The sequence below is a fragment of the Stylophora pistillata genome, chromosome 3, assembly GCF_964205215.1.
Source record: "Stylophora pistillata chromosome 3, jaStyPist1.2, whole genome shotgun sequence".
Lineage (NCBI taxonomy): Eukaryota > Metazoa > Cnidaria > Anthozoa > Scleractinia > Pocilloporidae > Stylophora > Stylophora pistillata.
In genome coordinates this window covers 29224510-29245385 of record NC_142521.1, presented here as the reverse complement: position 1 = coordinate 29245385, position 20876 = coordinate 29224510, and the positions used below count along the sequence as shown (strand labels likewise).

Here is a 20876-nt window from a genome sequence, read left to right as displayed (position 1 = left end):
GCAAAAATAGCAGGATTGCAGGGTGACAGTAAAAACTTATAAAAATGACTATCAAACATCACCCTCAAGATGGCAAAAGTTGACTTGCTCCAGAACTCATCTAATAACAAGAGACTACACGGAGCCTGGCCGAATTTGCGGTTTGAAGGCCTCGGTGATTATGACAAAATTGCTATTGAGTGTTTTTCATTGTTTGTTAACATGGAGAGCTATGGAGATTAAGACTCTGGAACACGTTGATGTTTTGACAAACTGGAAACACTAAAGTCGCCAGATGAAATGAGGGGAGTAACGTAAACAGCGGCAACGTCAACAAAAAAAGGAATGTCACTTCGTGAATAACAGATAAATTCAGAACGATGGTAACCATCCAACTCCACAGAATAATAAATGCATACCTCAGGCGTTCTACAAAACCAGTACTAAATAAATTCTTGCGCTTATCAAATTTCGACAGTGCGTTTCAAATCTTTCTCTGCCTGCGCGTGCCAAATTCCCCTGATTTCTATTCCTATGTGTAGTTCCGGCTCTCAATTATCTGGCCTTTCTACTAAACGTAACTTTAATTGGATTTCCATAACAAATATGCTTTACAGAAATTTAAAAAATAGTCAGCGTCATTGATCATGAAGACAGGTGTGGAAAAGAGACTTCACTCTTCCCTTACTTCTTTCATACACGTAAATTTTCCTCGACTCGAAGCGAAATTCTCTGACTTTTCCCTTACCTTGAAGAAACATTTTCCCTGACTTTCTCTGACCTGTGGCAACCATAGAAATACAAATATATTCCAGGCTATCGCTCTAATTAGTACATGAAGGGGTTTAGTGTGAAAATAGCAAGTCAGCTGGTGGAAAAGTTTGGAACAAGTTAAAAATAAAATCCTGGCCTATGTGGGTCGACGAATGTTCGGCTGTCGCCTCCTTCCACCACACAACTGGAAATGAGTCTACGTTCAAATAAACAAGTTTCAAAACACTCGTTTCAAAATTCTTCGGGTTACCGTCACTTCTTTTAAAGCAATCATAAGACCTCATAACCTAAGCCCTTTTAAAATTACTTATCTTAATAGTTTCACTATTGAACTGAACTTCCTGTACCTCGGATAACGATTGCGTAAGTATGTTTATCTAATTCCTGAAGGATTGCATGAATGTACACAGCTTTTATTTCGACGTTTATATACAAATCTCTTCACAAAGATCAGATAAGAAAATATCTTAAATTTAAAAAATAAAAGAATGTCCAAAAAAAAAAACAAACAAAAAAAAAAAACAAATAAAATAGCGATGCCATTAAAATAATCAAACAGTCTCATTGGTAAGAAGCAAATGTCACGATAATAAAACCCAAAAAAATTTCCAATTTTCAAAGTTAAACAGGTCCCTTGACGAAAGTGAAAACGACGGAATAGAAATGGTTGTGTTATTGACTAACGTAAGTCCCGAGGTGCGGTCTATGCTCATTGATGCTGACCAGAGAGGTGGAGAAACATGTTCATGTACGCGAATATAAGAATAGAGACCGTGCTAGCCAACCTTTTTAAACGTTCTTGTCATAAACGTTAGACAGTCATTTCAGTAGGTCCTATAAATGTGAGCAAATAGCATAACCATTAAATGACAACTCAACATCTCGCATTAGTTATCTAGTTAATGTATGGAATAATGGGACCTAGCTCCGAATGCTCAATGCGAAAACAGCGGAAACGATCATTCTATGAGGCAATGAAGGTATATTCAACGCATATTGGAGTGCGTTAGTCCGCACTGTCTTTGCCAAGAATCTTATTTTGGAGACAAAGATGGTAACGTAAAGCGTTTAAGGATTTTCTCCTGAAGAGCTGTTGCTTCGTGAGGCAGTTCTACCAGAGTTGGGAATCAAACTGTTGTTTCTTTCCTCGTCGACATTTCAGCGGTAACAAGCTCAAAGGCATCCTCCCGACCAATCTGTTGCAGTGTTTTTGCCAATTTTGACAGAGAAAATCGATTTTGTGGTCCACCAATCGTCTCCAAATAGTTAAAGAGGATTTCTGTAGGAGAGTGACCTTTCCTACTATCCATCCACTTAATGTCTTCACAACTGAAGCCAAAGTTCTCTGCCAAAACTTTCCAATCGCTCTCGTGTGGGGGGTCAAGTTTCACGGCAAGTTTACTCCGTAGTTCGCGACTTAGCAAACCCACAGTCTGCAGTGACTCGAAACCAACAGAAAAGTATCCAGACGACATCTGTCTTGCGAACATGGGAGACGTTGAAGGGGTACCCCCACATGCACCTACGACCTCTGATTGTCGATAATGCCAAGGATTAACGATTGATCCTGCATTCAATAATGCCGTGGAATGATCCATCAGGCTTGCAAAACTTGCTGCTGGGGGTAATTTCGCAGAATCTTCCCACCTAGCAGCGAGGCTGGTGTTTGATTGCCTCTGATCGTTGCTTGGGCCTGTGCTTTCCTAAAACATAAAGAGAGGCAACTTTACCTTAAAGTAACTGACTAATGTAGATGTAATCCTCTTATCAGTTTTCTTTATCTTTCAAGGTCAGTCAGTCTGTCTGTCAGCATGCCGCGCGAGCAAGTCAGTCAGCTAACCAACCAGTGGTTAGGAACCCTGTGCCTAGCCAGCCACAGGTGACCTCTACACTTATTATTTGGCAGAATGGCAGGAGACATCTCGATTCTTATGATCTATCTCAAAAGAAAACTAAGAGCAAGCAACTTCAGTTTCTCATTGGGTTCGTGATAAATTCTGGTCATTAGATCTTTGCATATTTTATTAAATGAAAGCTCCACTGGTGAACCAAGTTGCCGTTAAACAAATAAAGATGTCTTTTCACGTGAAGGTATTTTTTAGAAAATTTTGGAACAAAAACCTAAACATCCAAAAACTAAAACCAAGCAAAAGTAATAATGAAGTTTCTATTTCACACCGTCATAACGTCACATCGTTGCCACTAGTCTCATCCAAGAATACATCTACTGTCTGCAAGGGACTCATACGTCCCGTGAACCGTCGCACGATCTAAACGCTGGAACACACATACTTTCATTTTTAAAATGCCCAATATCTGTTTCAATTTTTTCTCACACTGACTATAATAATTATTATTCCCATTTATACCAAACCTCTTTAATTTTAACGACCATCGAATAATTCTAAGAAAACTAGTTTAAACAGTGACGGTTTCCATAAGAGCTAGTAGTCAAATTTCAACAAACTCACATCACGTCCACGTTTGACCGTTGTCACAACGTTAACTTCTCTTTCGTCGCCATTTTCACAATCCTGTCGCACTTCAAATTGAGCACTAAATCCAGACACACTTGTGTCACGAGAGGAGAACACAAACGTGGCATTCGGTAAGCGGTGAATACCTTCCCATATGTCGCGGAAATGAATTTTCTGAGGAGAGAAGAGTAATTTAGTCCAAAAAAAAATTAACGAAATCTCAGCCACTGACAAATACATCAGCTCTATTTTCTTTCTGTCGTTAAGAATTTTGAAATGGTCAAGCCTTACAGTTTAGCAAAAATAAAATTACCATAAAATTATAACAAACTTGCAGCTAAAACACTGCCAATGGCTGAATTCATCCAGGTTAAAACCCTTTTATCATAAAATGCCAGCCATTTGCATTTTCAGTTTTGTTACAGAGAAGGCAATCAATGGGTCACAATATACATGTCCGCAGTAAACCGCCAATTAGTTTAAAAAAACCATCTCTTTCAAAGGGAGGCCGAGGGTTCTACTTTAATGGAAACAGGCAACCATTTTTCATGTAGACATTGCACTCGCTTCCGTATATCATACAAAAGATGAATTTACCTTTGTTTCCTTCACGGTATGCCACCCCCTTTCACAATCGGTAAGTTTGACCAAAAGATCTCCTCCGCCGTCCTTGAAGTGAAGTTGTTGAGGAGGTTCGATCGTTTCACCTCGATACTTTTTAGTTTCGTGATTGTATACATCCTGAAATGAGAAGCAAGTACAATGAATAAGAACGAGCGAATAAAATATGTAACAATATCTAAAGTAATTCTAATGACACTCATTCTCGAGGCTGTGTTCTATGGAAAATTGAAGGGAGCCCAGTGCTCTGAAACTTTGAAATACAGGGTGCCCAGCACATGCTTTGTAATAAAAAACTAAGATTCCTGAGTCGCCAACGAGCAAAAGTAAGACGCCAGGGGCCACTGGGCGCTGTTAGACCACAGCTCTGATTCTCTGCTAATTACTTTGCAGAAATACGGAGCTTAAGCAACCACGACGACGAACGGACGACGAACGGAGGACGACGACCGGAAGTAGCATTGCAAGAATGTCACTGCGCAAGCGCGAACCAAGAATTCCGTCGTCGTCTTGTCGTCGACAACTTGAGAAGGACCTGTTTCACGTCGTCGTGAACTTTCGAACTTCAAAGCAGTTTTTCTCATCTAAAGGTGCGGGTTTAAGGTCAGTTTTTAGACAGTCTATGGCCGGTTGGAGTTTGTATTCGCTTCTTCGTTTGATTTAAACCACCCTGTTCAGTTTTCTAAACAAATAAAATTCGAAAACCCACCAACTCATATTCCCTCCTCCGCACAACAGATGTCAAGTCAAGCGGTGAAAGCGACCACGTACGGTTTAAATTTATTTGAGTATATTTTATGAAAGAGTGCTGTTTATCATTTTTATTGAATGAAAAGTTTTAAATGGCAGTGTAATACACCTCAGCGTTCGGTCAAAAGCTTTGTTTGGAACTGCCGGATTATTGCTACTTAAAAATTTTGCGTGTTGCTGTTCTTCAATCGAGACGCTTTCAACAACAAAGAATTCTTCAGATCGGTGTGTTAACATGAGCTTGAATACCTGTCAGGTTTTCCGAATCTATTTTCAAAATGTTTGATATAGATTTACAGCCATAAAAATTATTTCGACAAAATCACACGGGGAAAAAAATAGTATTCTTGGGTGAAGCGCGACGACTGCTATCTGTGCCGATCGCTAGCTAGCATTGGTTAAATTGACAGACTTACGTCGTTTGCTCGCCAAAGGAAGGAGCATCAAAGGTAGAACATATCAGGCTAAAGCATGTTGAAAATCAGACAAACCTTGTGCAAAATAGGTTTGTTTATATCAGCAACACTTAGAACTGAATTTAAATCTCAAACAACTTGCGTAAAATTTAATATTTTAAACTTTTGCAATGCGTAAATTATTGTAAATAAAGCTAAAGCTTAATAATTCCTTGGACTGTTGATGTTCAAGAACTGAATAATCTACTCTCGAACTTTCGATATATATGTGGAAATTTGATCCATGAGTGAGAAGAAGGTTTTGGACGTCTATGAACGATGTCATTTCTTAAACTGACGAAGCGAGAATAAACAAGATTTCAGACGTCGTCGTCCTTGAGTAACTTCTCTGCTTAAGTTTCATTTTCCCGCTAAAAACGACGTCCTCGTTCCAGACCCCCCGCGATTATTTGACGACCTCGTCGTCGTCCCTTTTGTCGTGGTTGCTTAAGCTCCCTAATATCTTCTTTGAAACGAACCACATTCAAGGCCAAACTTCCCGTAAAATACAGTCAGTGAACAATCCTACAGTTTCTGCCGTATACGGACCATAACTAAGTCTAAATTACATGTATACATCACCCTATCCGACTGTATCCATGTTAAGGAAATTATCATTTCAATATCCTTTTTTGAATAAAGCTGCATAGGGATTAGCCTTTGACTCTTGATACTCACCCTGAAACCTTGTGAAAAATTGGAAATAGGTTAATCTACATTTAACTAAAGTAAGCGTACTTCGCGAGTCATTTCACAAACCTCAATTGCTGCTGGAGTGCCTTCAACGCAATAGACTCTTACGACACAGTTTGCATTGGCTTCTGGGGGTGTAACATACGCCAAAACCTGCAAATCTCGCTCGGCTTTATGATTGGCTGCTGACTCTCCAACCACAGCAAAGAGGGTAAAATGATCCACCATCACATGAACCGTGTTGGGTTCCACTATGACGTGTGAATCCTCAGTTCCATCCTGGGTGCCTACATCAATCAGCTGCTTCCAGTCTGCAGATGTGCTGGGTTCACTTTCATTATACTGAACTGTTTAGAGACAATTGAAACCATTAATCGACTGCGTCCACAACACTGTTACAAACACTTTGTAAATTCGAGTGTTGTCGGAAGCCCGGCTAACACTTCCCATGCAGTGCAACAAATCCACAAACAAAACTCCGAAAAGGTGATATGGAACGGTAGACCACGACAATATCACTAGTTCTAGATACTGTCCGTTGGCATCAAACTTTCGAGTTCAAATCAGCAGCCAAAAAGTTGGAAAAAACATGCAGTTGCACGGAGCTTCCTGTCTTCCTATTTCACTACGTACATGTAGTTCTTTGTGCTTGATGCTCAACAGATCAGCACTTGTTTTAGTATTGCAAGTACACGATAAAAGTAACAAAATAGAAATCGTTGCCCAGGAGCTGGTTGAAAATGTTTCAATGACTTCGTTAAAAAGATGCAATCAGGATTGGAAACCTAAGTTAAAAAAAAACTAAAAACTCAGTCTTTGATAATTGAATTGTACTTACAAGGGAGTGACTTGCACTATTGGATTGATTTTTTACCTTTGAGCTTCCAGGCTCCTTCATTAAGCAGAGCACAGTGCGGTATACTCAAAATCACTGGCCGCTGAAACTTCAGACCAGTGGGGCCACATTTTACCACTGGACTCAACAGTGACTGTTTGCCGGTAATTTTTGGATGTTCCTTTTCTTGGTCCACGATAGCGACGTAAATTCCTTCAGTGCGACCCTCTGGGATGGCTCCTGATGGCACAGTTAGGCTCACACCAGTATTCCCTATTGTAAATTTTCCTCCGTTGTGATCGACAAGTCCACAAGCCACCATTTTTGGATCAGCATTTTCCGGAATGTTGGAGACGTTCCACATCATTCGTGAGATTTCAGATGCTGTCGATTTGTTGCTAACAGACGAATATGTCCTCTTGAAATTGCGAGCTCTATCTTCCTTTCCTTCACCATCAACGTGAGCTTCAATTTCAACATGCACTGACTTGTCTGGAAGTTCGCTTACTCCCTGGAAGTCACAAGCTCTCGGGCCCGTTGGAGATCCAGCAGTCAACTTTACAGGAAGAGGTGCGACCTCTTCATAAGATGCAGACCGAGCGACCACAATTCTTTTATGATCTATGATATCCTTTGGACCTATGTGGTAGTTAACGCAAAAAAAGGCAATTCCCAGATATAAATTTAAATGGAAAGTAAAGTAAATGACTCGTACGCAAATTGATATGGTAAAAAAAAAGAGCTACCGGTAAATGATAATTCTCTCATGCACGTAATGCCACTTTGCTTGCAGGCCGTGTCTGTTGTAAGGCCCTGATGGAATTTTACGAGTGGGTTTAAACGAAAGGAAAAAAACTGAAGAACCCCTTAGAGCTTTGTCCGCAGCAGCGAAAGGCGAGCGGTCTAACCACTACGCAAACATCTTAGATGTAATCGAGGCGACTGTCAGTAAAGTATACCAGACCAGAACAAGACAGTCACGTTAAAAACTTTATTGCTTAAAACCAACCAAACAGCGTCACTTTATGAGTTCACATTTTGTAATCCATTTCTTTTTGGAAAAAGCGAAACACTTCGTAAATGATTAAGGACACAGATAAGTTACTTGTATGCGACATGCACCCCAAACTCCTGAAAAAGGTGGAATTTATAATAGTAAGCATACCTTCATACTGCTTGTGGGTTGAAGGGCCATATCTTTTACGTAAGTTTCGGTAGCGTTGTAAATAGATAATCAAAAGTGTAACAAATACTGTCACCACTGCAGCTAAGACAGCTACGGATATTATGTAGTTAACTGAAAGAAGAAACGAAATACATTCTGTAAGAAATCAGTTCCTTTACCTTTGAACTACTTTTTGGTCAGCGAACATGTATGTGTAGAGAAGCATAACAATGGTCATCCTCGGAGACCCAGGGGCTGAGTCGATTTCAAGTTAGGGCATGAAGAGCCCCTGGGGACATTGTCTTACAAGACTAGTTCCAAACGGTCACAGTCGTTCTGCCATCTGATTGGTGCCAGAAAATCTTTGTGTTTTTCTGCCCAATCAGAGTGAAGTGTGCTTTAGAGTCCTTTCGTGTGTTTTAACACGGACATATACTAGTAGCTCAGTTGCTCGCTATGTTTGTTTTGACCGTGCGACGGAGATTTGCTTGAGGTGATGTAAGAGAAATCGATCATGTCCGCGAAAATCTTACCGGAAATTGTACTGAATACTTTCGCAGGTATCACTAGAGAACGTGTTTTAAAGTTTGCGAGGTTTGTACACAACACGATGGTTGCAGTCATTGATATGTCGCTTTAAACGTTAAACAAGATTTAAGCTTGAATCTTTCTAGATTTTCTGCATAATTTCCTGCGACTGAAACTTTGCCAATCCCGGAAAGTTATTTCGTCGCACGGGCCACGCAGGTAGGTCGAGCAACTGGTTCTTGCGCAACTTTTCGTGCGTGCCAAAATCTAATCTCATCTTCGCTTGAAAAAAAAGAAAAGCTGAGAGTGGAAAATTTTGTTTATTAGATGTGGGTAGATGATCCTGTTCTACTAAGCTCACATTTGCAATAAAGTAAACCCGCCCTTTCCATCCAATATTTGTTGGTCTTTGGTTTTGTTTTTCCCATTGAAAACAGCATCCGATCGATTCCCAATGATCAAAGGTATTTAACTTGGTCTTAAACAATCGACATAAGAGGTAAAATGACAATGACCAAGGAACAAGAAGAGAATCCGTGGCCTTCCTAGCTCAAGAATTTCAACACTCTAGGCAGCAGTTGAAAGATTAAACTCTTTCCAAAGCCCTTCGGTAACTGCCCGAAAACATCTCTCCTTCCCGCGATGTTCTCGTTAATAAGTTTTTGTTCAGATTTTAATTAGCTAACCGGAAACACAGCTAAGCTTTCTCTTAGCACTTGGTGGAGGTCGTCCTCGAACTCAACGTTCTCTGCAACCTTGGCTGTATTGTATTTACTACTAAGATTAGATTTTGGCGCGCACAGAAAGCAGAAAGCTACGTAGGCGAATGCGCCAGTTGCTCGACATACCTGCGTGGCCCGTGGGACGAAATAACTTCATGGGATTTGCAAAGTTTCAGTCACAGCAAATTATGCAAAAAACCTAGAAAGATTTAAGTTTAAATCTCCTTTAACGTCTAAAGCGACATATCAATGACTGCAAGCATCGTGTTTTATACAAACCTCGCAAACTTTAAAACACGTTCTCTAGTGATACCTGCGAAAGTATTCTGTATAATTTCCGGTAAGATTTTCGCGGACAATCTGATCGACTTCTCTTACATTGTGTGCTGAGACTGAAACTTTTCACCTCAAGCAAATCTCCGTCGCAAGGTCCAGACAAACAGCGAGCAACTGAGCTACTAGTATATGTCCGTGTTAAAACACACGAAAAGACTCTAAAGCACACTTCACTCTGATTGGGCAGAAAAACACAAAGATTTTCTGGCACCAATCAGATGGCAGAACGACTGCGACCGTTCGGAACTAGTCTTGTAAGACAATGTCCCCAGGGGCTCTTCATGCCCTAACTCGATATCGACTCAGCCCCTGGGTCTCCGAGGATGAACAATGGTATGAAGAGTGAAAACTGGGAAATGGTGGCAGATTTTGCCAGGTTATGAGAAGAAATGTCCTGTAATAAGATCACACTGCATTAAACCAAATATGTCGTAGGGATGCTATGTGCAATTTACGGTCCAGTATCGCGATCTTCTTATAGTTTTGGCTATGCGCGAGCCGTCAATATTTCGTGGTATTGCCGTCTCACTTTTGCGGCCTGTGATTGGTTCTTTTTTTTTTACTTATTTATTTTTTTTTATTAACAACTTTATTGTAATAATCAATACAAAAGGCAGCCATCAGAGAGGAACTGAATCCTCATGTAAGATGACGCCCAAAAATATCTACAAAGCTATGAAGGAAATATAAATCGGATAAAAAGCATTTGTAAGGAAAAATGTAAAAAATATCACCAAAATGTATCTATCAGAATGGAGTTATTAAAAACATCTAATCATCTAATTAAATATGCAATCGTAACAATTTTATCATCACACACTAGTTAAAAACTGTTCTCTTGAGCCCTTTTAAAATTTTGACAATGAATCGGGACATATTAGAGAATCTGGTAACGAGTTCCATTTATCTATATATCTATGCCAGAAAGAGAATTTTAAGATATTAGTTCTTGAAATTAAAATTGGGTTGCTGACGTACACAAACAAATTACAGCCGCATTCAAATTACGGGACAAATATTTCACTTCAAGTTCATCAGTATTTACTGAAAATTTGACTTTTACAGTCATAAACATTTTAATAATGTGACAAAGTCACTTGGCAGTTGGAAAATGATGAATGACGATGCTTCTTTTCCTCTTAATCTGCTCATTTCCTGTACTGTTCCGCCCACTATTTTCGCCCGAAGCGGCTGTTTCGGTTTCGCATCGACGTCTAGTACATCGATGTCCTTAAATAACTCTTTAAAAACAGTCCCACAAATATCAAAATTTGGTATTTCATCACCAAATTGCTCTTCGGACTCCATTCCTGTACAATTTTCAACACTCTTCGGTTTCAATCAACTAATTTTATGGTAACAAAGACTATAAACTTGCGAGGAATTTCAAATTACCCGCGACAAAGTTATTTGCGTGCAAAATTAGTGTTACCCTAGATACGTTTCGCAGGTAGAAAGAATTGATATTTCCATCAGGCACGGGTTGATTATTTTACAGTTTTATTCATCCTTATAAATGATAGATCATGATACAAAAGTAATTGCGATTTTGAGACGGCAATACTACATTATATTGACGGCTAGTTGGGAGAAAATATATTCCGTATTGGGTCGAGTCGCGAAGCAATTAGTTTAAAATAAATTGATCGAGAATGTCACAGAGAAGGAAAGAGAGAATAAAAGAAAATTTTAAAATACTCTTACGATAGCAAGGCATTGCAAGGTTTAAGCGAAGGAGGAAGTAGATCTGTTATCAACAGAAAAGAAAGAAAAGAAGCTTCTCCCATACATATCGCAAGCGCGAGTAAAACCGTCGGTGTTATCGGTGGCTCTTGATTGGCTCACAAAGATTTGGGTAACAACTCAGAAAGGTTCTTCACAAAATTCAGGCTTAAGTGCACAATTTGTGAAGCATTGAAAAGAACTAGGTTGTATAATGACGCAATAAGTTAGTGTTGCAAATACTTTGTCTCTTATGCAAAACAGAAAACTTGAGGCATCCTACATATTTATGAGTACCCTGTTCCACAGGAGAAAGTTGATTCAAGAATACATTGTCTGATTGACATTCAACCAATAACTAAATGGTAACAAACAATAATATTTCCAATATTGATAAAACCAACAATAGTAAAACAATAATTTCAGGGGGCTCGCTCGAAAGCCTCTGCGCTGCAACAATGATTATCTATGCTTCTTTTAATTTAGCCTGTTAATTGTAAATATCTATTTTTACTATAGCAATTCCCTTCTTGAGACTTTTTAAGACATTCCGTCTTTCCGCGTCTTGAGATATTTCACCATTCCGCCGATCCACCGTTCCATTGTTCTGTTGAATAACTCAAGGTATCGTACTTCGCAGCTCGCTCGCATCGCAAATATAGCGGCCCTTTTCGGCATAAGTCGCTAATTCAAACAATAAAATGCTCTCGTTCAAAGAAAAAAATTTCCTTACAGCTCACATGATGTGCAGATCACGTCTAGTGAGACATTCCTGCGGGGAAAAGTTTTGATTTCAATTATGCTCCGGTGGATACCACTGTGAAATCATTTTGAGATGTTTATGTCTTTTGTAGTGTCACGTAGGTCAAGAACTAAAAGATTATACCTTTGGATCTACTCAATTTACTGACGTAAACAGTAGAATTCTCTCTCTTAAAAGAAAAAAAATTTCCCCTAAGTTTTATAATGCACCAATCACATCTGTTGGAATATTTCTGTGAGATTTTATCGCTTTCTGCTGTCTCCCGTAGTGTCACGGCAAGAACTATGAGCCAGAAATCACAAAAGAAGAGAACTCAACTATGTATCAAGTGCGAATGCCGAACTACTAAGATGCTCCGAAAAAAAAAAAAAAAAAAAAAACAGTAAATAACACCGGGAAACATCAGGTCAAAATTGGATCAGGATCGGAATTTCATTGTTACGCTTACTAAGTCACTCAACTCATCTCGACAGCGTATGTGGCTTCGCCTCCTAAAGGAAGCAGTTGCCAGAAAAAGAAGTGATGATGACTTTAATTTTGGCCCATCCGTTCACTTCTAAGCTACACTCTTGATATGGCCTGGGGACTGTTAAGCCCTAAGGCCTTATCAAAGCAGTAACGGTATATGTAATGTATTGGAAAAGCTTCAGCTAAACAGATAGGCAACATCTTGTTCCGCGTGCGTAGCAATGCTGGTTGAAATATTTTCGCAACAAGGTTTGAAAGCATTAGGTGCACTCTAGAATTCTGGAGAACTGTGTCGCAGTTATACATGTACACCGCCTCATGGATATTTTTTTATTATAATTCATCAAACTTTCGGCCGCGCATGATTGGTCTTAACGCATCACGCGACCGAATATGCCCCAGCTAAAACTGGGGCATTTACTGTACGAACAATCACCTCCATTTGGCGCTAAAATGTACCCGGACATTTATCCACGGACAGTATCTCCGATAGCGGAGACGTGTGCAGACAGATATCCGTGCATATTTTCGCGACAAATAAAACATTGTTGTCCGTATTGGGCGGCTATAATAATCTTACCAGCTGTGGTTTCTGTCAATTCAATGTTTGTGCTAACTGTAGATAAGCTTGAGGCATCAGTAATCGTCTTGCAATCCGGGGTTAGACACGCAGGGGCTGTTGGGGAAAAAAGCATTAGTTACATGTATGTCACTTAAAAGCGAGATCAGAACGTTTGTTTAAGCCTTGTATTTTAACTCAGATTCGATTTGAAAGTTGAAGGTGAAGCTACAGAAAGGTAAGTCTATTGAAAAAGGTTTTAAATAACTCACTGGCATAAATACGACAGAAAAAGAACCCTCATGCACATAGACACAGAAAAAAATGATGACCGTTACCATAACACCTGAATGTTTTCTAGTGATGACCTCGAAGAATTTCAACGTGTACATTTTACCAAAACATTTTCAGCTAAGGCATTGGTGTTCCCCAAAAATAAGCTTACAAAATTGCTTGTTCGTTTGCACAGTCCTTCCCTTTATTAACAAATTCCAAGCTTTTGTAAAAAATTTTTTTTCCTGCTAACTCATTTCAACTCTTCTTTTACAGTGCAAACATTTTTCACTTTTTTAGGTTGGACGAATACGAATATCTGAATAACTGCTGTTAGTATAATTTCAGAGCTGAGCAAAGAGTTTCCAGCAATCTGATTGGTTGAGCGGTTCCTTATATGACGCCATATAAACCGCTCCACGCGGTTTATATAAAATGTTAAAATAAAAAGAAAATAAAAAGTTAATAAATGATTAGTTGAGCGGTTCCTTATATGACGCCATATAAACCGCTCCACGCGGTTTATATTAAATGTTAAAATAAAAAGTTAATAAATGTTACTAAAATGTTATGATTTTAGAAATTTCTTTGCTGTTCAGCTCTGAAATTATACTAAAACAATTATTCGCCTCAGGTACGGCGAATATTGTCGAATAATCCCCTCGACTTCGTCTCGGGGATTATTCGACGATGTTCACCTCGCCTTCGGCGAATAATTGTTAAATATATCCCAATTTCCTTAACCAATAAAGAGAGCTGCCCATTGCTTTCAAAAATTGTTATCTATGATGGGTTTTTGACAAAATGAAGCTTACATGGTGTGTCGCATGTTTAAATGACATCTAAAACCCAAAATGCTGACTCTTGTAATTCACTCGCTGAGTTTCTCGTTCTTAAACTCAACGCAATAATCAGTATTGACCGGGCCACTTCGAGTACAATTTGTATACATCAGATACTAAAATTTTTTAAGTACCGGTGTCCCCCCTGTATCAGCAAATATGGTTAATGATATTCAACAAAAAGTGAAACCTACCAGACACATTTAAGACTGTGATGTTGAAGGAGCAACTGACTTCACGCTTACATTCATCCTTGGCAAAATACTTGATTGTATAAATTGAATATTTTTGTTCAAACAACACAGGTGGGACAGCCCAATCAGGAATAACATTCAATGAGACCTTTGTACCGTTCCCTGCACCGTGAACAACAGGCTTATTCCAAGAGACATTCAACAATCTCCCATCTGATTGGTTGACTAATACTTTGATGGGATCAGGGCAAGTTACACTTACATCTGTAAGAGAGAGCAAAAACATCCGAGTTTGTAACTGTACCATCATTCTAAGTGTTTTATAGAACTGTTTCATTTTTAAACATCTGCTTGATTTGTTTGATTACAATTGTCATCCCAAGCAATCAACACCTCAAGGTTTGCTTTAATGAAGGATTTCAGTTTTATAGAGGTAGCTTCAACAACAGAAAGTTACTCTCATACCTGACTTTGCCCTCAGAAAAATTTATGTTTAATGTTCATGCCTAAATAAGACTAAGGATAAAATATGTCACACCAGTACAGGGTTATAGTATCCAGCCTTCTCCAAAATCCATTCTCTCAGCCCATGGACTCTTCATTCACTCTTACAACTGCACAAAATGCAATTATCTCATCCTTGAAATAACATGCAGACCAAAGGCTGACAAAAAGGCTAGATTGGTGCGATACTTACATTGCACACAAGTCAAATAAATCTAAAAGTTAAAATTTGCTCTCCAGCTGAGTGGCCTTCACTCCAGGAGCTTATCACAGTTTCTTTAGTGTGAAGGGACTGGGAATTATCTTTAATTCCAGGATTTGTCAGGTTTTACTGAGAATTCATCACTACCCATTCACACACTTAAATAACTTGACTCTCATAAAATATACCTGGAGATAAGTCTTGACATGGCTCATATTTGATGACAGAACCTTCACAGAAGTCTCCCCCATTTTGAGGTTGAGGATTTGTACAGGAGCGTTTTAACATCTTTTTCCCAGTTCCACATTTGGGTGCATTACAGGGTGAAAATTCCTGCCACTCTGACCAACCGCCATCAACTGCAAATATAAGTATGTAATAATTATGTCAATTAAATAGTTTAATTCACATGCTACATACTGTACATAATCCACCACCATAATCAGTTTCCAAGACCACTGTTATGAGAAGGCAAATAAATAGAACAAGCAAACAATGCAATAAAGTAACATTGCAGCATAAACATTGCCTGGTCTCTCAGTGTGGGGGGTGCAATATGTTTTTGGAACTTGATTGATCAATACACATCTACCTCTTCTTCATAATATTAGTTTAAAGGTCCATGGAGCCTTTTCAAGTTAAGCATTAGTAAGAAACAGCAAGTAGCTACATGTAGGTTATGAGTTTCAAGGAAAATAATATACATCAAAACAGTTCTCAATTTTGATTGGCTTAGAGAAATGTAGTTTCAGGTAAAACAATGCAGAAGAGGGATAATACAGTAACAAACTATTAGTATCAACTTTGCCTTCTTCTGCTGCTAAGTAACTCTGAAAAAAAGCATTTGATCCAGTTTTGTTTTGATTGATTGTTTTGATCGTTTAGGACTGCCTAACAAATTAAATAAAATCATTTAACTCATTGCTTTGACTGAATGCAGTTGTTTTTTTAACTTGAAAGTAAACAACTTGTTCATCATAAGATAAGACACTAAAAATGTTTATGAAACTAGGCTTCCAAGTTCTACTACACTATTGCCATCATGGTAAAATTCAGTAAATAAACAAAATTACAGTGATCATGAGCACATGCTTAGAGGACTTACCATACACTGTCAACTTGATAGCAGTGCTCTTTTGGCTTCCAGCAAGGTTTGATACCTCACAGGTGTAAAGCCCACCATGTGAGATTTTTGCCTTCTTTATAATAACCTCAAGGTAGTTAGGATCAGTTCCGAAAAGAACTCCTCTGCTGCTTGAATCCAAGAGACGGCCATCTTTCCACCAGGAGACCGTTGGTCTTGGAACTCCTGCAGGAGGCTTGCATTTCAAGGTGACCAAAGTATTTTTTGGTACTCTTGTGTCAACAGACGGTGAAATCACAACATTTTCATCTAGATCTGCCATGAGCATTGAAGAAAAATGGAAAAAAATTACTTTTCCATCTCTTTGAATAGGCAAGTCTCCTTTTCAGTTAACCTTGTCACACTGTAGAAGCCAGTTATAGTTATTGTGTGACCACACTCCTTTCCTCTACCATGCTCTAATGATAATTATAATATCTAACTGGCTTTTCACAATTTTTTTTGGACAGAGACTGATTGGCACTTTTACTTTTCTTGCTTGCACTCAGTTTTCAACATATGCAAATACTCATGCAAAAAATTCTTTAAAATGAATTGCAAACCAACAACAAAAAAAACACAAAAAAAGGCAATAAAAAAGAAACAGTCAAAAAACAAATAAAAAAATAAAACAAAAAACAAAAATTAGGACATTTTTTTACCTGAAACTTAAATAACCTACAAGAATTAGACAGCAAACCTCACTTATAAATTATGCGCTAAAATTTTATGTTTCACGAATGTTCTACATAAACACCTACATGGCGCTACGTCAGACCTACTGTATATTTCTCATAAAAAAAAAACAAAAACAAAAAACAGGACATCTGAACAACAAAGATCCACTTACAAGCTTTTTTGACAGCTGCAGGGCGACTTTTTATTACTTGGCCTTGATAACCAGTAGCCACACAGGTGCAGACAGCATCAGTAGCATTGCTTTTCGCAAGGACTGGAGATACAGCTAATTCCACAATCAGCAACTTCACGTTATTCCCAGTTTGATTATCATATAATTTTCTCTGCACTAATCCACCAGTGCAATGGAAATTTAAGTTTGACACAAATCTGGCCTCACACAACAAATTGGCTGGCAGTGAGTTAGGTAGGACAAACTTATCTTCTGGTTCTGTGACAAACTCTGGTTTTACCACATCTGTAGCTGTAAAAAAAAGGGGGGGGGGAAATAAAACTATTGAAAACAAAAACACATTTGTATTATTTTGTTACCTGATCAGCTTTCTGTTTCAGTAATAAAGACAAATACTTTAATATCTTTTTAATGTGTATAAAACATTGCTCACTAATGTGATTACCTAAGCTTCAAAGTACATTGTACAGTGTATGGGCATTAACCTTTCATTAAATTAGATACAGACAAGAATAGAAAAAGAAAGGAATGCTCTCAAGTTGCAAAATGGACTCCAAAACAAAAACTTCCTAATGGTAAACTAGTCACTGATTAGAAATGGTAAAAGGACTGAATGGAGCTAAATTTGGTCGGTGATCAGTGACCAATGATCAACAGAATCAGATAATGGTGAAGCGGGAGTCCAATTGGTGAATCCCTACAGTGGAATCCCGATTTCTTGAACCTCCAGGGGAAACGCAAATTGGTTTGATAAATTGGGAGTACGAGATATCAGGGGTGAAATAGCAAATCCAAGGGAAACAAGGTTTGGTTCAAAAATCGGGATTCCACTGTATTAGGATTACACCAAGCCCTGTTGCCAATTAATCAAAACTATGGAGAATTTGAGACACAAACTAGACGTCCTCTATATACTTTCATATATCAAATTGGGCTTGTGATAACAAGTTGCTGTAGTTTTAATTGAGACTTTGCACACATAGAATAATAGTATGCAATATTATATACATATCACTGCAAATGTAACATGTTGTGGTCAATACATCAAATACAACTTAACATTCAGATGCTCCTTGTCTAATACAAACACCCACAAACATAAAAATTCAGCTTTCTTGATTACGCACCAAGAAGTTAATTCTGATCCAGTAACATCAAATTATTTATGAAATACTGTAAATCCTCTGTTAAGCCCCCGGGGGCTTATTTTTTCAATTACTTTTGAAGGGGGGGGGGGCTTAATAGAGAGGGGGGCCTTATTTAATTTAGCCAAATGCATCACCTGTAGCAAAAATACCGTGGTATGAGACAGTGTAGACTTACGCACTGTACAATTAAAGTCACTGTCAAAAGTATTTCATTCACTTGTGGGGGCCTAAAACTAACAAAGACAAAATTCTTATTCTTCAAAAATGTGCTTTTGGTCTCATATTCTTCAGCAATTTTTATAAGAATGGTTACTTATATTGATTTGTCGTACACAACTTACAAATGAAAATCTCTGGAAAACTCCTCTTATATTTACATTTTTTATCTCTTACATTTAAATATTTTATATAAACAGCCTTGAAATTTATGGTACTATAATTCAATGGTATTTTATAATTTAATAACCTAAACAAAACAATGGAAAGTGAAATTGAAAAGTTAGAAACTTATGATCAAGATTCAATGTCAATGTCAAGGATTTCTTGCAGCTTAGAATTTTCACCTACAGGAGCAAGGTTTCTCGAGGACGGACTTGTGGTTCCCAGGCAGTATACTGCTTTGTCTAACGATAAGAAAATGGTGGTAATTCTACACAGAGAACTAGAGTGCAAAGTTGAGAAAGTTAAGCATGTGAAGTTGGAGGTCATGCGGCCAAAGACCAAAAACAATATGAATTTCCAGCCTGAATAAATCATAACTGATCAGTCCACATTAAACGTTAATTTTTTCACAAAGAATAAGGATTGGGGGAGGGCTTATTAACTTTCCTCTGCTGAAAAGGGAGGGCTTACTAGAGAGGGGGGCTTAATAGAGGATTTACAGTAGGTGATAATTCTTAGCAGTGTCTTGATGCACAACAGAATCTCACTGACTCCAACTTGGTCAGCTCTAGCTTTTTGCCCTGGAATATGGGCTGTTTTCTTCAATTACACTTTCCAGTCTGCCCACATGACAGATTACCCACACCAGTTGTCATTTCCCTTTACAGCTTCAATTAGCAAGGCACTATAAGGGCTCTTTTTTTCCCACTTTAATCTTTTTTACAGTTGCTTTCGTTTATAGTTTCCTTGTCAGTTATGTTTCCTCGATTTGACTTCACCAACTCCTATATAAAATGTACCAAGTCATCTCTGACAAGAATATTTTAAGTCCTTCGTTGAAAGGTAATTGTGAAATACATTCAGGAAAAAAAAACATGCTTACATAAACCGATGCACTTTCCGATAATTACTAACCACCCTATGATTATCTGAGGTGATAAATATGATCGGAAACCACACCGATAGTCTTGGAGACAAATTATCGCGCACTCGATAAATTTATTTCCGGTTCTTACACCATTTTAATTCTAATTGCAGTGATGACTAGCAAAGGCAAAATATGCCATTTCGAATCGTTTTTCTTTAATATCCCATCCCTGCGATGTAAGTTTATGATCGGTGTAGCGTACATGCCGTAAAGGAAATGCGATATGTCTAAAGAATTCAACAGTGCTAGTTTCAACCAAAAACTTTTGTTGAACAAAGTCAACAAACTGTGACTAACCAAACAGGCGCACTTTGAGAGCGTGCTGGTCATACGGATAATCCACGAAGAAAATTCGTAGTTAGCAAAAGCAATTTGTAACAACTCCGCAATATTAGAGCAGACCATTACGACCAAATTAGGGCAAATGAAACAGCACTGTGATTCATTAGAAATCATGGCAAGAGTCAATTTTGGAAATTTCAAGGTCAAAATTAACTTCCGAGGCTTCCGATATCGCTTATGAAAGATGAGTTACCTTTTGCGCAAACGGGCGAATGAAAAGATCGAAAGCTAAAACGATTTTGCAGCTTAGGAATACACGCAGACGAAAATGTAAGATCCGATCGACCAAATTGTGCGGCGCGCAAACAATTCTGTATGGCGAAATCACAACTTCATAGTTCATTTAAATTCAACGCTGTTAGTCTGGTGTAGGTGAAAACTGAGACGGCTTTCAATTCATAATAAAAGCAATTTCACTTTCGATATTTGACGAATTAAACAACACATTGTGAAATTTTAGGCTTTCCAGACTGCTGATAAATATGTACGTGCTGACATATGCAAACGACGTACACTTGTTTACACCAAAGTTTTTGGCTGAAGCCTCAAATTTCAAACCACTTTCACACTTTACCACTGTTCCTATGTTTGTAATAAACTACTTACTAGAGATATCTTTAGGCAGTCCTGGAGATCTTTCCCTTCCGAGCACTAAGTTCGATCCAAACGCGGACTGAGGAAAGACGAGGCATATCATGCATGCGAGAACAAAGCGGCTCTCCATCTTTCTGTTTATAAAGCTGCTAGTTCCACCCTGTAGACGAGTCTTAAACTACGAAACAACTTTCCATCGATAATTCTGCTCTCGAAAGAGCTTTTCGTCAGGAAATGTTGAAGTGCCGATGTCACACTACGAAGAAAAAATTCCGATCAAAGACAGCCCCTCTGTGTGGTAAAGAAAAACAACAAAATTAGATATAACGTCACACTTGCTGAGTTCAAAGCCACGCGGGGACTGACCGCACAGGCAAAAAATGACGTCACACCGGAAATATCTCTCGGAAGTGTTCGTCACATTTGAAAGGTTACGTTATTTTGAGCGACATATGTTTAAAAATAACAAAAATTTGTCAAAATAGTCAATAAAACGAGATATTTCTAGTTTCTATGATTTGATGTAATAGCCAAGAGTATAAAATAGACAGTTGAAAATAAGGCACAGACAAATAAGAATCTACCTATCTAAACCGGGTAATGTTTCCTAAAATGCTTGATTAAAGA

The 20876-nt window shown here is 38.4% G+C and overlaps 1 protein-coding gene across 1 annotated transcript; it reads right to left on the bottom strand.

Moving 5' to 3' along the window:
• Nucleotides 1–1150: 1150 nt before the first annotated feature.
• On the bottom strand, nt 1151–20587 carry LOC111343413 (netrin receptor UNC5C-like). Its single transcript, XM_022950578.2, has 12 exons — nt 20262–20587; nt 16836–17147; nt 15968–16261; nt 15051–15221; nt 14157–14420; nt 12869–12964; nt 7750–7881; nt 6624–7223; nt 5816–6096; nt 3828–3971; nt 3225–3404; nt 1151–2456 (listed from the first exon to the last, which is right to left on the bottom strand). The coding sequence occupies exons 1-12, from the start codon at nt 20377–20379 to the stop codon at nt 1881–1883; spliced, it is 3168 nt and encodes a 1055-aa protein (XP_022806313.2). The 5' UTR covers nt 20380–20587; the 3' UTR covers nt 1151–1880.
• Between the last annotated feature and the right edge of the window lie 289 nt (nt 20588–20876).